The 17254-nt window shown below is 41.8% G+C and overlaps 2 protein-coding genes across 3 annotated transcripts in view; one reads left to right on the top strand and one right to left on the bottom strand.

Annotated features, from left to right (window-relative positions):
• LOC129858385 (attractin-like protein 1) overlaps positions 1-17254 on the top strand; it is a 345360-nt gene that overhangs the window by 29384 nt on the left and 298722 nt on the right. The gene's annotated exons all lie outside the window — the stretch shown is intronic.
• LOC129858393 (uncharacterized) overlaps positions 4981-17254 on the bottom strand; it is a 168300-nt gene continuing 156026 nt past the window's right edge. Inside the window, exons 2-3 of one of the 2 annotated variants that reach the window (XR_008760020.1) lie at positions 5562-6023; positions 4981-5462 (exon numbers count right to left, since the gene is read on the bottom strand). Coding sequence is in view for 1 of the 2 variants with exons in the window: in XM_055927578.1 (XP_055783553.1) it covers positions 10011-10949 (939 nt within the window). In the remaining variant the exon portion in view is untranslated. Of the gene's footprint in view, positions 5463-5561; positions 12280-17254 lie in introns of those variants that run through there. The other variant, XM_055927578.1, reaches the window with a different exon arrangement.

The following is a 17254-nucleotide window of genomic DNA, read 5'->3' as shown; positions in this document are numbered from 1 at the left end:
GACCCATGAGCACCAACAAATTCATATTGCTCTTAACAACCTATAATTTCAAACATTGTGTGACAAAATGACAAGAGGAAAAGGCACCAAAAAAGGGGGCGCTAAACAAGATAATTTGGATGAGACAGACAACAGACCGATGCCAACATCGCTGACCAACAAGGAGTTAGCTGAAGACAATTTGTGCAAGAGTTAGCTCCTTACAGAACCCACTCAGTGACCTACTGGCTGCTATAAACTCACGAAGGTGGACACAAAGTTGGCTGATATCTCAAAGAGTATTGGGACTTTGACAGAAACTGTGAAGGAAATCAAGGTCAGGGTGCATGAGGTTGAGCAGACGACAGTCGATCACAAGGCCAGGCTACAGGACATTGAGAAACAGTGCAAAATGTTCAAAAATTACAACAAAACCCTGAAAGCCCAACTGGAAATGCTTGAATCGCATTCAAATCAAATCAACGTTTATTTGTCATGTGACCGAATACAACAGGTATAGATAGACCTTACAGTGAAATGCTTACTTACAGGCTCTAACCAATAGTGCAAAAAAGGTATGAGGTGAACAATAGGTAAGTAAAGAAATAAAACAACAGTAGCCAAATACATTTAAACTCAGTTTTTCACAATTCCTGACATTTAATCCAAGTAGAAATTCCCTGTTTTAGGTCAGTTAGGATCACCACTTTATTTTAAGAATGTGAAATATCAGAATAATAGTAGAGATAATTATTTCTTTCAGCTTTTATTTCTTTCATCACATTCCCAGTGGGTCAGAAGTTTACATGCACTCAATTAGTATTTGGTAGCATTGCCTTTAAATTGTTTAACTTGTGTCAAACATTTGGGTAGCCTTTCACAAGCTTCTCACAATAAGTTGGGTGAATTTTGGCCCATTCCTCCTGACAGAGCTGGTGGAACTGAGTCAGGTTTGTAGGCCTCCTTGCTCGCACAGGCTTTTCCAGTGCTGCCCACACATTTTCTATAGGCTTGAGGTCAGGGCTTTGTGATGGCCACTCCAATATCTTGACTTTGTTGTACTTAAGCCATTTTCCACAACTTTGGAAGTATGCTTGGGGTCATTGTCCATTTGGAAGACCCATTTCGACCAACCTATAACTTCCTGACTGATGTCTTGAGATGTTGTTTCAATATATCCACATAATTGACCTCCCTTATGATGCCATCCATTTTGTGAAGTGCACCAGTCCCTCCTGGAGCAAAGCACCCCCAAACCATGATGCTGCCACTCCCGTGCTTCACGGTTGGGATGGTGTTCTTCGGCTTGCAAGCCATCCCCTTTTTCCTCCAAACATAACGATGGTCATTATGGCCAAACAGTTCTATTTTTGTTTCATCAGACCAGAGGACATTTCTCCAAAAAAGTACGATCTTTGTCCCCATGTGCAGTTGCAATCCGTAGTCTGGCTTTATTTATGGCGGTTTTGGAGCAGTGGCTTCTTCCTTGCTGAGCGGCCTTTCAGGTTATGTCGATATACGACTCGTTTTACTGTGAATATAGATACTTTTGTACCTGTTTTCTCCAGCAACTTCACAAGGTCCTTTGCTGTTGTTCTGGGATTGATTTGCACTTTTCGCACCAAAGTACATTCATCTCTAGGAGACAGAACGCATCTCCTTCCTGAGCGGTATGACGGCTGCGTGGTCCCATGGTGTTTATACTTGCGTACTATTGTTTGTACAGATGAATGTGGTACCTTCAGGTGTTTGGAAATTGCTCCCAAGGATGAACCAGACTTGTGGAGGTCTACAATTTTTTTTCTGAGGTCTTGGCTGATTTCCTTTGATTTTCCCATGATGTCAAGCAAAGAGGCACTGAGTTTGAAGGTAGGCCTTGAAATACATCCACAGGTACACCTCCAATTGACTCAAATGATCTCAATTAGCTTATCAGAAGCTTCTAAATTTTGGAATTCTGGAATTTTCCAAGCTGTTTAAAAGCACAGTCAAGTGTATGTAAACTTCTGACCCACTGGTATTGTGATACAGGGAATTATAAGTGAAATAATCTGTCTGTAAACAATTGTTGGAAAAATCACTTGTGTCATGCACAAAGTAGATGTCCTAACCGACTTGTCAAAACTATAGTTTGTTAACAAGAAATTTGTGGAGTGGTTGAAAAACGAGTTTTAATGACTCCAACCTAAGTGTATGTAAACTTCCCGACTTCAACTGTATGGAATCATATAGTAACCAAAAAGGTGTTCAACAAATCAAAATATATTTTATAATTGAGATTCTTCAAGGTAGTCACCCTTTGCCTTGATGACAGCTTTGCACACTCTTGAAATTCTCTCAACCAGCTTCACCTGGAATGCTTTTCCAACAGTCTTGAAGGAGTTCCCACATATGCTAAGCACTTGTTGACTGCTTTTCCTTCACTCTGCGGTCCAACTCATCCCAAACCATCTCAATTGGGTTGAGGTCGGGTGATTGTGGAGGCCAGGTAATCTGATGCAGCACTCCATCACTCTCCTTGGTCAAATAGCCCTTACACAGCCTGGAGGTGTGTTGGGTCATTGTCCTGTTGAAAAACAAATGATAGTCCCACTAAGTGCAAACCAGATGGGATGGCGTATCACTGCAGAATGTTGTGCTAGCAATGCTGGTTAACTGTGCCTTGAATTCTAAATATATCATATACAGTGTCACCAGCAAATCACCCGCACACCATCATGCCTCCTCCTCCATACTTCACGGTGGGAACTAATATGCGGAGATCATCCGTTCACCTACTCAGCGTCTCACAAAGACATGGCGGTTGGAAACAAAAATCTCAAATTTGGACTCATCAGACCAAAGGACCGATTTCCACCGGTCTAATGTCCACTGCTCGTGTTTCTTGGCCCAAGCAAGTCTCTTCTTCTCATTGGTGTCCTTTAGTAGTGGTTTCTTTGCAGCAATTCGATCATGAATGCCTGATTCACACGGTCTCCTCTGAACAGTTGATGTTGAGATGTGTCTGTTACTTGAACTCTGTGAAGCATTTATTTGGGCTGCAATTTCTGAGGCTGGTAACTAATGAACTTATCCTCTGCAGCAGAGGTAACTCTGGGTCTTCCTTTCCAGTGGCAGTCCTCATGAGAGACAGTTTCATCATAGTGCTTGATGGTTTTTGCGACTGCACTGAAATTGTAATGTAATGATGGGCTGTTGTGGACTTGGTCTTTTACCAAATACGGCTATCTTCTGTATACCACCCCTACCTTGTGTTGTGACTATTGATTGGCTCAAACACAGTTAAGGAAAGACATTCCACAAATGGGGGGGGGGGGGGGGGGTGATGTGCATTTCGAGCAATACTGGCTGTTTCCAAGGCTCAACGCCAATTGTTCACATAACATAATGCAGCACACGCTGTGGAAAGAGAGTGGAAAGGCAGTTTGCCAGTTAACTTACAGCAGCGCGTCTCCTGGATGATATCGAAGAGGTAGGTGAGAAGCCTGACCACAGAGAAGGGGTCAGACTTGAGCTGTAACCGAAAAACAACTGGCATTTGGAAAGTTTGAGTTAAGGGAGAAAGTGTGGTGGAACAAGTATTGTCAGCATGGTTAAGGATCTTGCTGGCTGGATTGAATTATGCGTTCGCTAGCCAGAGAAATATTGAGTAACATTTACCAACTTAACTGATCAAATAATTTAGTTTATGGTGTGAAAATTAGCTGGCTAATAAAGTCTGACAGTTACAACATCAGATGAGCTAACTTTAGTAACCTAACCAATTCGCTATGTATTAACTGGTAACGTTATACGACTCCTTGCCGTTCCTCAAGTTATAACGCATTAGTTGCATTGGTTTATAGAAGCAGGTACCCACGTGCCATGTCCTCATTGGTTATACCCATGTGGGTGATTGAAAGACGAACTGTTTTGCCGGTCGTCGTGGTAATACTATGGAAAGTTTAGATGCCGATCACCATATAAGTTCAAAGATGAAAAAGCCTGGAAGGAGGAGAGATGACTAGAAACGATTCGGTTGGCCATTTTATGTGTGGATTAATTGTCGGAGTAGAGGACCTTGTGCATTTCAGGTAAAATAACAACTCAATGTTTATATCCCAGGACAAATTAGCTAGCAACGGCAAGCTAGCTAAATAGGTCAAATTAGCTAGCAAGTGCAAGCTAACTAGCTAAATTGCCATATATGTTTAATGCTTTTTGACCTGTCCCCAAATTAATGTAATTGGTTCAGAGTTTGTTTTGATATTTTAACCTGCATGTCGTGATTGCGTTTGGTGTAGGGCACAGGTGTCAAACTCATTCCACGGGGGGCCGAGTGTCTGCGGGTTTTCGCTCCTCCCTTATACTTGATTGATGAATTAACATCACTAATTAGTTAGGAACTCCCCACACCTGGTTGTCTAGGGCTTTATTGAAAGGAAAAACCAAAAACCTGCAGACACTAGGCCCTCCGTGGAATGAGTTTGACACCCCTGGTGTAGGGGGACAAAATACATTTATGCACGATGGAGCACGCGCGCAGCCGGTTTGGGTTCCGTGTTAAGCTGGATGCCACTATAGAGGTGAAAGGAACACCACACACTTTCCCTCTTTCTCACTTTTTCAATACAGTGGATAAAAAGGGGTATGCCAGGTGCTCTCTCTGCCTGAAAGAGATCAATTATGCCAACAAAGGGTACCATGCTCTGCTGGCACATTGTAGAACAGATGTCCACAGGCAGAAAGTGTACAATGTAATAATGTGCAGTGTAGCCCAAAGATATTGCTTTTGTTGTGTTGAACTTGACAGTAACATGTGTGTGAGGGGGAATTATTAAATTTTTTACTCAGTGAATGTTATTTTTGCACACGTAGCCTTGTGCACATGTAGCCTTGTGCATAGTGGCCACTATAATAGAGTAGAATAGAGCAAAAATAGAATGCCTGTTTGTTTTATTCTATTTCTACGTAAGATGTTTTTTTCCCTTGTGTGGTCACAAGCGTTCTATTATCAATCAATCAATTTCAATCAATTTTATTTTATATAGCCCTTCGTACATCAGATAATATCTCGAAGTGCTGTACAGAAACCCAGCCTAAAACCCCAAACAGCTAGAATGCAGGTGTAGAAGCACGGTGGCTAGGAAAAACTCCCTAGAAAGGCCAAAACCTAGGAAGAAACCTAGAGAGGAACCAGGCTATGAGGGGTGGCCAGTCCTCTTCTGGCTGTGCCGGGTGGAGATTATAACAGAACTATGCCAAGATGTTCAAAAATGTTCATAAGTGACAAGCATGGTCAAATAATAATCATGAATAATTTTCAGTTGGCTTTTCATAGCTGATCATTAAGAGTTGAAAAACAACAGGTCTGGGACAGGTGGCGGTTCCATAACCGCAGGCAGAACAGCTGAAACTGGAATAGCAGCAAGGCCAGGCGGACTGGGGACAGCAAGGAGTCACCACGGGCGGCAGTCCCGACGCATGGTCCTAGGGCCCAGGTCCTCCGAGAGAAAGAAAGAGAGAAGGAGAAAATTAGAGAGAGCCAAGATTTTCAAAATGTTCATAAATGACAAGCATGGTCAAATAATAATCAGGAATACATCTCAGTTGGCTTTTCATAGCCGATCATTAAGAGTTGAAAACAGCAGGTCTGGGACAGGTAGTGGTTCCATAACCGCAGGCAGAAGAGTTGAAACTGGAATAGCAGCAAGGCCAGGCGGACTGGGGGCAGCAAGGAGTCACCACGGCCGGTAGTCCCGACGTCTTGTCCTAGGGCTCAGGTCCTCCGAGAGAAAGAGAGAAGGAGAAAATTAGAGAGAGCCAAGATTTTCAAAATGTTCATAAATGACAAGCATGGTCAAATAATAATCAGGAATAAATCTCAGTTGGCTTTTCATAGCCGATCATTAAGAGTTGAAAACAGCAGGTCTGGGACAGGTAGGGGTTTCGTAACCGCAGGCAGAAACAGTTGAAACTGAAATAGCAGCAAGGCCGGGCGGACTGGGGACAGCAAGGTGTCAGCATGCCCGGTAGTCCTGACGTTTGGTCCTAGGGCTCAGGTTCTCAGAGAGAAAGAGAGAACGAGAGAATTAGAGAGAGCATACTTAAATTCACACAGGACACTGGATAAGACAGGAGAAGTACTCCAGGTATAACCAACTGACCCTAGCCCCCCGACACATAAACTACTGCAGCATAAATACTGGAGGCTGAGACAGGAGCGGTCAGGAGACACTGTGGCCCCATCCGAAGAAACCCCCGGACAGGGCCAAACAGGAAGGATATAACCCCACCCACTCTGCCAAAGCACAGCCCCCACACCACTAGAGGGATATCCTCAACCACCAACTTACAATCCTGAGACAAGGCCGAGTATAGCCCACAAAGGTCTCCACCACAGCACAACCAAGGGGGGGCGCCAACCCAGACAGGAAGTCTGGCTAACTGCAATATTAATGTATTGTTTATTCTCAAGACTTGAGTGTCATTTTCAGTAAAGTCTAGGCAACAAATACAATTGTTTAGCTGTGAGTTAGGTTCACATTAACCACTTTTTATGTTACACACACAGACTGATCATATTATTTGTTTAATTAGTTAAAACCTGCATTTCCCCCTAGCAGGGATTTTCTGCATGTTTCAGTGCAAAAAAAAAAGTGTCACCTTTTTGGGCCCTCACCAGTTTGCATCCCTGATCTATATACACTGAGTGTACAAAACATTAGGAACTACTCGTTCCATCAAATGGACTGACCAGGTGAATCCAGGTGAAGCTATGATCCCTAATTGAGGTCACCTGTTAAATCCACTTTAATCAGTGTAGATGAATGGGAGGAGATGGGTTAAATAAGGATTTTTAATGGATTGTTAATGAGCTCCATTCAGAGGGTGAATGGGCAAGACAGAAGATTTCACTGCCTTTGAACGGGGTATGGTAGTAGGTGCCAGGCGCACCAGTTTGAGTGTGTCAAGATCTGCAACGCTGCTGGGTTTTTCACGCTCAACAGTTTCCTGTGTGTATCTACTACCATACCCCGTGTGTTACTACCCAAAACGACATCCAGCCAACTTTCAAGGTTTAATGTCACATGCAGTACAGTGAAATGCCTTTCTTGCCAACTCAAAACACACAATGCAATAATAATGTATTACTAGAAAAAAACATGAGAAATAAGAGTAGGATATATGAAATACAAAAATAAGTAAGTAAGCATACTATATATAGAAATCAGTTCCAATACCATATTTACATGTGCAGGGATACTGGAGTGATTGAGGTAGATATGCATATGGTTAAGGAGACTAGGCGTCAGGATATAAGATCAACAGAGTAGCAGCAGCTTGCAAGTGAGTGGGTGTGCGGATGTGTAGAGTCAGTATAAATATATTTGCACATTATGTGTGACTGAGCAAATGATGGAGTGAGTGTTTGTGTGTGTGTGTTGGAGTGACTGTTTGTAGGGCCCTGTGAGTGTGCATAGAGACAGTGCAAATACTGAAATAAAAGTTCAATAAAGATACAAGGTAAACTCAGTCCGTGTAGCTATTTTGTTAGCTATTTATCAGTCGTATTGCTTGGGGATCGAAGCTGTTCAAGTGCCTGTTGGTGTCAGACTAGATGCACCGTTACCTCTTGCCTTGCGGCAGCAGAGATAATAGTCTATGGCTTGGGTGGTTGGGGTCTTTGACGATTTTCCGGGCCTTTTCACACCGCCTGATATAGAGGTCCTCCTGAGGGGGAAGAGGCATTGAGGTCTACTTCACGACTCCATGTTTGTTTGGACCATTTTAACTTGGCACAAATGTGGGACGCATTGGAGTCAACATGGTCCAGTATCCCTGTGGAATGCTTTCGACAACTTGTAGAGTCCATGCCCTGACGAATTGAGGCTGTTCTAAGGGAAAAAGGGGGTGCAACTCAATATTAAGAAGTTGTATATGAAGAAGCATGGAAATGTGGGCTAATATGAGGAGGAGAGTCTCATGCATAAATCATGAATGGACACTTGTCTTGTAAATGGTTTACTCCATGTCAACAGTGGAGTGGTCAAATGACCTATGACCCTATTTAAAATACCCCTTTCCTCAGTTGACTGAACACTGAGGGTAGTGCAGACACACTTGTTAATTGTACATGTGTGTGTAATACATGTGAGTGTCAAATTATTCTGTATTTACATTTCACAATGTCATGGTATTCCTTTTTGGCTTTGATGATTTGCAAACTCTTGCCTAGTTTCAGACCTTGAATGAGCTTAAAGTACCAATTAAATCACTTTGACATGTTTGCCCAAGTCTCAGCTTTTGTTTGCCTGGAATTGCTGACACCAGTGGTCAACATTTCTCTTTCCACGGAAACCATGTGTTACTCTTTTTTATTCCAGTGTCTTGTTTGCTCAACTCAGAACTTGATTGAGATAAATTATCATTTTACTGAAAATTCTATGAATTAATATTGTATGAAGACAGTGTTGGATTTCCTGCCTGAGTTCCTTTTCTAAAGGGTCTGCAGTGATCTAAGGAGTGTGTGGGGCATACAGTACAGTATGGGACGCCAACCCTTTAATGAAATCAGGAGGAGGCTGACGACAGCGGATAGTGATTTCAGTTGGCATGAATTCCCCATGCAGCTCTAAGAGGCCAAAACACGATTGAGTCCTAATGAGGAGCATATGTGATGAGGCCTACCATCAGGACTGAGCTAGGAGGAGATGCCTATTCGTCTGGCATTGCTTTCACAGACCCTCCCTCCAATCTTAGCTCTCCTCTCTAAGTCTAAACAGACGTCTAACATCCTGATCCGGAGTCAGTAGTTGTTTAGCTCATAATGGATTGGGTCAGGTTTGGGTTAGGAAGAACTGATCCTAAATCAGCTGTTAAGGGTAGAGTGACTTGCCTGCCGATGGAGATATCAGTGGTGTGGTCAGCTCTGGTGAAACTGGAAGCAGTTCTCCATCATAGTCCCCGGACACGTTGATTTTTCTGGCTCTGTAAATGAAACTATTACCCCTGGCCCTGACTGGCCAGGTTGTCTCTTTCTAGTGACACACATGCACACATATGCACGCACACACTTTTTGAAGAGTGTGTCTTTCTTTGGTATACATATGTGCGTTTTTATACACATCACCAGATGCTATACGTGTGTTAAAAAAATACACTGCTCAAAAAAATAAAGGGAACACTTAAACAACACAATGTAACTCCAAGTCAATCACACTTCTGTGAAATCAAACTGTCCACTTAGGAAGCAACACTGATTGACAATAAATTTCACATGCTGTTGTGCAAATGGAATAGACAAAAAGTTGAAATTATAGGCAATTAGCAAGACACCCCCAATAAAGGAGTGGTTCTGCAGGTGGTGACCACAGACCACTTCTCAGTTCCTATGCTTCCTGGCTGATGTTTTGGTCACTTTTGAATGCTGGCGGTGCTTTCACTCTAGTGGTAGCATGAGACGGAGTCTACAACCCACACAAGTGGCTCAGGTAGTGCAGCTCATCCAGGATGGCACATCAATGCGAGCTGTGGCAAGAAGGTTTGCTGTGTCTGTCAGCGTGGTGTCCAGAGCATGGAGGCGCTACCAGGAGACAGGCCAGTACATCAGGAGACGTGGAGGAGGCCGTAGGAGGGCAACAACCCAGCAGCAGTACCGCTACCTCCGCCTTTGTGCAAGGAGGAGCACTGCCAGAGCCCTGCAAAATGACCTCCAGCAGGCCAGAAATGTGCATGTTATTTAAGATGGTGAGGAAGGCACTTTTAAAGAATAACCAGGCATCCTCTACTGACGGGATGAGGTCATTGTCATTCCAGGATACCCGGGCCAGGTCGATTAGAAAGCCTGTTCACTGAAGTGCTTTAGGGAGCGTTTGACAGTGATGAGGGGTGGTCGTTTGACCGCAGACCCATTACGGATGCAGGTAATGAGGCAGTGATCGCTGAGATCTTGGTTGAAAACAGCAGAGGTGTATTTGGAGGGCGAGTTAGTTAGGATGATATCTATGAGGGTGCCCGTGTTTACGGATTTGGGGTTTTACCGGGTAGGTTCATTGATAATTTGTTGATAATTTGAGATTGAGGGCATCAAGCTTAGATTGTAGGATGGCCGGGGTGTTAAGCATGTCCCAGTTTAGGTCACCTAGCAGCACGAGCTCAGAAGATAGATGGGGGGCAATCAATTCACATATGGTGTCCAGGGCACAGCTGGGGGCAGAGGGTGGAGGGTTTCTGGAAAGGTGAATTTGTAGAAGTAGAAGCTCAAATTGTTTTGGTACAGACCTGGATAGTAAGATAGCCTGCTGAGTTCTATCTCTGCAGTAGATTGCAACACCACCCCCTTTGGCAGTTCTATCTTGGCGGAAAATGTTATAGTTGGGGATGGAAATTTCAGTGTTTTTGGTGGTTTTCCTAAGCCAGAATTCAGACACGGCTAAGACATCCGGGTTGGCAGATTGTGCTAAAGCAGTGAATAAAGCAAACTTAGGGAGTAGGCTTCTAATGTTAACATGCATGAAACCAAGGCTTTTACAGTTACAGAAGTCAACAAATGAGAGCACCTGGGGAGTAGGAGTGGAGCTAGGCACTGCAGGTCCTGGATTAACCTCTACATCACCAGAGGAACAGTGGAGAAGTAGGGTAAGGGTACGGCTAAAGGCTATAAGAACTGTCCGTCTAGCACGTTCGGAACAGAGAGTAAAGGGAGCAGGTTTCTGGGCACGATAGCATAGATTCAAGACATAATGTACAAACAAAGGTATGATAGGAAGAGAGTACATTGGAGGTAAACCTAGGCATTGACTAATGATGAAAGAGATATAGTCTCTAGAGACGTTTAAACCAGGTGATGTCATCGCATATGTGGGAGGTGGAACAACATGGTTGGTTAAGGCATATTGAGCAGGGCTAGAGGCTCTACAGTGAAATAAGACAATAATCACTAACCAGGCCAGTAATGGACAAGGCATATTGATATTAGGGAGAGGCATGCGTAGCCAAGTGATTGTATGGGTCCAGTGAGTGGTTGGGCTGGCTGGGGACACGGCGATTCAGACATTTAGCAGGCCGGGGCTAGCAAGCTTACATAAGGGCCTTAAATGGACCTGGCGATGGGGGAACGTCTGTTTTTGCTTCCTCGTGCGGTGGCGTCGATAGATCAGTCGTGGAATTAGTAGTGTTCCAAATAGCAGAGGGGTCCAAGTCCAATTGGCAAAATGGGTATAGTGGTCCAAGAAACTGGCCGGTGGATCAGCTAACAGTCCAATATGCTCTAGATAGTTAGCAGGCTGCGGTTAGCAGAATGGGCCTTCAGGGGACGTCCCGCCTGAGTGGCCTGTTGTGATCCTCGGGCAGATTATGTCGGTTTTCCAGGCGTGAAGGATCGGCGGGGTTCCGTGCCCCGTACCGGCAGTAGAATGGGTCCGGATATTGTAGCTGAGGAGTGGGCTTCAGGAGTAGCCCAGGAGCCCTAGCCGGGAGATGGGTCTAGCATGGGCTAGCTCCAGGCTAGTTGGTGCTTGCTCCGGGACGTAAACGTTAGCCAGGAGTAGTCAACCCGGGGTGCGGTTAGCTTGCTGCGATAATCCAGATGAAAAGGTTCAGAATTTGCTGTAGGAATCCGGGGATATGGAGAGAGAAATAAGTCCGGTATGCTCTGGTTTGAAACGCGTTGTACGAACTGGCGAGAGCTTTCCGAGCTAACGGTTAGTTGATGACCGCTAGCAGTGGTTAGCTGACTGATAGCTGACATCTGGTAGCTAGTTAGCTAGCTTGCTTCAGTTGAGGTATTCCATTTCGGAGGTAAATAGAAATACTTTAGGGGGAAAAAACAGATCCTCAAAACATTGGGTGAGCCGGGTTGCAGGAGAGTATTTTGAAGTTGAGGTTTAAGAAAAATATAAAAAAGAATGCGAAGACAAGGATATATACATGAGACAAGACAAAGACAAAGACGTCTGACTGCTACGCCATCTTGGAAGTATGTGTTAGTGAGGATTTGGATGTCTGACACGTGTTTGTCGTTTTGTGGCATCTGCTTTGTGTTCAATCACAATTGCAGTCTTCCTCCCTCATCATAATCCCAAGTGTGTTTAGGATTTTACTATAATATCAGTGTAAAATATATGTCATTGTGGGAATATTTTTAGCACAAGGTACTGTTAAACTATACAAGGCTTTTAAGTTAAACCTCCCTATGTAATTTTCCTTCTGTGAGCTGCGTGTACACTGTGGGTAATAATAGTAGTAGTACTATAATGAAGGGTCTTTCTGTTCTCACATACCATCCAACGTCATCACACACACACACACACACACACACTGCTGTAATGAGGATTATTTCTGTCTTCACAGTCATGCCTGCATCATCAGCAAAGTGGTAGACCAGCATTTAAAGGCTAGTAGACTCTTTCTCACCCAAAATAATGCAAGCATGTGCACTGGTGAACACACACACATACACAAGCATGAGACTCCAGTATGTTTTTTGTCTTTCAGTTAATTTAGGACCGATTTCATTGTTCAGAAAAGAGTGGGTTACTCTGTATGCTGAGTTGGGTGGTGGTTCTCTAAGTGGGTTATTTTCACCTGAGCAGAGGCTATATACAGTTGAAGTCTGAAGTTTACATACACCTTAGCCAAATACATTTAAACTCAGTTTCACAATTCCTGACATTTAATCCTAATAAAAATTCCATGTTTTAGGTCAGTTAGACCCACCACTTTATTTTAAGAATGTTAAATGTCAGAATAATAGTAGAGTGAACTATTTATTTCAGCTTTTATTTCTTTCATCACATTCCTAGTGAGTCAGAAGTTTACATACACTCAATTAGTATTTGGTAGCATTGCCTTTAAATTGTTTTACTTGGGTCAAACGTTTCAGGTAGCCTTCCACAAGCTTCCCACAATAAGTTGGGTGAATTTTGGCCCATTCCTCCTGACAGAGCTGGGGTAACTGAGTCAGGTTTGTAGGCCTCCTTGCTCGCACACGCTTTTTCAGTTCTGCCCACACATTTCCTATAGGATTGAGGTCAGGGCTTTGTGATGGCCACTCAAATACCTTGACTTTGTTGTCCTTCAGCCATTTTGCCACAACTTTGGAAGTATGCTTGGGGTCATTGTCCATTTGGAAGACCCGTTTGTGACCAAGCTATAACTTCCTGACTGATGTCTTGAGATGTTGCTTCACTGTGAATGAACAGAGTTTTTTTCACCACTTCACTATGTTGAAGTTTTCACGTTTCAAATGGAAATCCGATGTCAGATATCATTTAATCAGATTTGATAAAGGCTTGTGGGTTTATTGATGTTGCCAGAATGGACAAGCATGTGAACTCAGCTGAACACCCATATGTTCATATCAGTATGAAGAGATTGAGTGTGATAGATGTGTTTTCAGGAAAAGCACAATCTGGGAACCCATAGATGCAGATTGCTATTTGATCATAAGATTTCTGAGAATACCATGGTTTAGTGTCACATGTGACATTCGAGAAAGTCCCACAGATAAGATTCACTGCACTGTTTTACACTCACTAGTCACGGGTTTATACAAAGGTAGCTAGCTGCTTTTACAAGGGACTTGTTTTCTCTGTCAGTAAGTACAGTACCACATACTGGAGTGTCCAGGAATGTTATTCTTCAGAGGAAAGCCCATAGGTAAATGATTTGTATTATCATGTGCATTAAACACTTTCCTCATGTTTATTTACTGTGTGTGTGTATGTGTGTGTGCGTGTGCGTGTGCGTGCGCGTGCGTGTGTGTGTGTGATAGCGACAGTCATAACAGTGCACATCACACGTGCTCATGTTCAAGCACTGCTCCCTTGTGCTCTCTTAAACTACTAGGCTATGACTTTCCCCCACATTTCTAGTAATTTTGATGTTGTCTGATCATTGCTCTCCATTTTGCTATCATTTGCCAGAGTTATCTGTCAATGTCGAGTTCATATTCTTTCAGTTTGTGTTGCATTTATTTTGAGTGCTAACTTTGTGATGTATTTGTTGTCACTTTTCAGAGCTCCGCTTGTTCATGTCTGCGCTCTATACGAGGCGTGTCTGCATGTATGTGCATGTATACTCGTGGTTGCTGGAGAAACGTGTACGCCTTTTTCCCGCAGGGTTTGTCATTGTGTCAATTTATTATTTTGTTTATTGAGATCTCTGCGATTGAAAATATACCGATGCAAATTAGAAAGGCCTGTGTAATATTGGGATGATTTTAAATCTGCTCTAGTCATTATGTAGCCTCTGTGTTGGGTAAATTAGGTTGCAACCAGTTAGTTGTTTATGTGCACCGGTGCTTGTTGTGGCAACCCTGTGTGTGTGTGTGTGTGTGTGTGCGTGTGTGTGTGTGTGTGTGTGTGTGTGTGTGTGTGTGTGTGTGTGTGTGTGTGTGTGTGTGTGTGTGTGTGTGTGTGTGTGTGTGTGTGTGAGAGAGAGAGAGATTGCTGTAGACTTGTTTTAGGGAGTGACTTTTGTCCATTTTTTTGTTTTTGTGGATCAGATAGGGCTGGGCGATATGGTCTAAATATTTCACAATATTTTATTATTTTTAGACGGTATATTAGGTTTTTTAATAGTAAAAATATGTAAATATGTTTATGAGTAGTGTATGATCGCTAGCGTGGCAATACATACATTGTGCGTATTTTTCATGGTTCTCTCTCCATTCTGATTGTTTTATACTGTTCAATCAAACTTCAACCAAAAGTTGGAATATAGTGGGCACTCTGAATACAGTGTTGTTTGACATGACAACGAATGAAAAAAACAGGGAGGGGTTATTGTGACAAGGTATGAACCAAAGTGTTGGTCAGTCTTTCCCAGTGGGCCCTAATTAGTTACCTGGCTACCCAGACTCCTTGCTCTGGCCAAACACTACACCACGCACACGGATGTTAGTTTCTTCTCAGCAACGAGTTTGGATAATTCTGGATCCATAACACGTGGATAAAGCAGTGTTTTGAAAAACTGTCATTGGCTTTATTACTCTGATTGGTTAGAAATGATCCAATCGCTGATGACTTTGTTTTGTACAATCCCCTTCAATTTGACATCACCACAAACAACTTCAATGATGGCCTTCTCGGACTGAAGTATGCAGCGAACATAAAACAGTGGAAAAATGAAGTTTGAGTCATCAGGCAACCTACTTCGATGTTACATTAAATGTTTTCTCTTACTTGATGTCGTTTGTTGTAGTTAACATATTCATACTGTGCCTATTCCTCTCAGATTTATATACTGTTGCACAAACAACATGCTGATCTAGGCCTACACCAGCACTGGTATCAGGCTGTATTAGCTAGCTACGTTTCCTCTGACTAAGTACGTTTAGCTAACTAACTAGCGATTAACATTAGCGACTAACACAATTTATTTTAGCCACAACTTGCTAAGAAAAGACAAACTATCTTTTTTTGCCTTTTTTTGCCTTTTTTTACAGCTTTTTCTTTTGTACATTCGACACATATTTTACTTACATGGTATTTTTATATATATTTTTTACAGTAGTTACATAGCAATAATAAAGTAATTTTATATACATTACATCAAGATAGATAGATAGATAGATAGTATTATACATTTTACATCGTGCTTTCAGTCATAACTATTATAGAACAGGAGCTTTTAAACCCACCCCTCAGCTAGTCTGTCCATCCCACCTATCTCCATAAACCGCCTTCTTATGATTTCCATGTGCCATATATTTTTCAACTGTGCTGTGATGTTTTACATAAATGCTATACCTGTTTAATCGCATAGTATCTACAGAAAAATATTTTTACTAAAAGTATTATTATATTGGTGACTGATTGACTAGGGTTTGTGAAATCTCCCAACAGTATTTGTAGGGTTCATTTTACATAAATGTTGTGATTTTTCAGCCATTCCTGAAACTTTGACCAGAAACAAGCTACATAGGAGCAATACCAAAATAAGTGATCTAATGATTCTGTCTCTTCGTAGCAAAATCTGCATAGCTGAGATGGGTGTATGCCCCATATACACAACGTTCTGTTTGTGGCAAGAATTTAATATGATAATTTACATTTTAAAACGTGAAAGTTTTGAATCAAGCGTTGTTTTGCATATCAGTTCATAAACCATGTGCCACAGAATCTGCACATCAAAAATCTCTTCCCAACTATTTTGCAACTTGTTTGGTGCTGCAGTTAACATTTTGGTCCCGAAGTATAACTGATATATATATATATATATATATATATATATATATATATATATATATATATATATATATATATATATATATATAGTACACATATTGCACTTTTACTTTCTTCTCCAACACTTTGTTTTTGCATTATTTAAACCAAATTTAACGTTTCATTATGTAATTGATGCTAAATTGATTTTATTGATGTATTATATTAAGTTAAAATAAGTGTTCATTCAGTATTGTTGTAATTGTCATTATTACAAATATATACATAAATAAAATTGGCCGATTAATCGGTATCGGCTTTTTTTGGTCCTCCAATAATTGGTATCGGTGTTGAAAAATCATAATCGGTCGACCTCTAGTTGCTACCATGTTGTTGTCATGTTGTGTTGCTACCATGCTGTGTTGTCATGTGTTGCTGCCATGTGTTGTGTTGTCTCTCTTGTTGTGATGTGTGTTTTGTCCTATATTTTTATTTAATTTATTTTTATTTTTAATCCCAGCCCCCATCCCCGCAGGAGGCCTTTTGGTCGGCTGTCATTGTAAATAAGAATTTGTTCTGAACTGACTTGCCTGGTTAAATTAAATAAAAAGTCTGTCCACTTCACCGTCAGACCATTTTATTGGTAAACTACGCGGTAATGTAAAAGTTTCATTTTTTTGCGATCCAATACATAATATGGTACACACTTATTATAGTTTGGTTGTAATCCAAAGAGGTTAAAACAATTATCTAGATCCTCTATGAAGCTGTGCAGAGATCCAGGTTGCGGATTTAAGAGGAAATGATATATGGCGACAGTGGACAACCTTGTTTTACTCATCTTGACAGTTTAATACTTTCTGAGAAGTAGCCATTATTTATTATTTTACACCAGGGGTTACTTTACATAATGTTAATATTTTTAAGAGATCCACCTAAATTAAAATAGTCCAGATATTTATATATAAATTATAGTCGTACTATATCAAAAACCTTTTCAAAATCTGCTATGAATATCAGACCTAGTTTCCTAGATTTTTTATAGTGTTGTATTGTTTCAAGTACTTGTCTTATATTATCTCCAATGTAAGAAACCTGTCTGATCAGGATGAATAATATCCGAC

The sequence above is a fragment of the Salvelinus fontinalis genome, chromosome 1, assembly GCF_029448725.1.
Source record: "Salvelinus fontinalis isolate EN_2023a chromosome 1, ASM2944872v1, whole genome shotgun sequence".
Classification (NCBI taxonomy): Eukaryota; Metazoa; Chordata; class Actinopteri; order Salmoniformes; family Salmonidae; genus Salvelinus; species Salvelinus fontinalis.
Note: the sequence above shows the minus strand (reverse complement) of the source record. Positions and strands in the feature narration are given on the sequence as shown.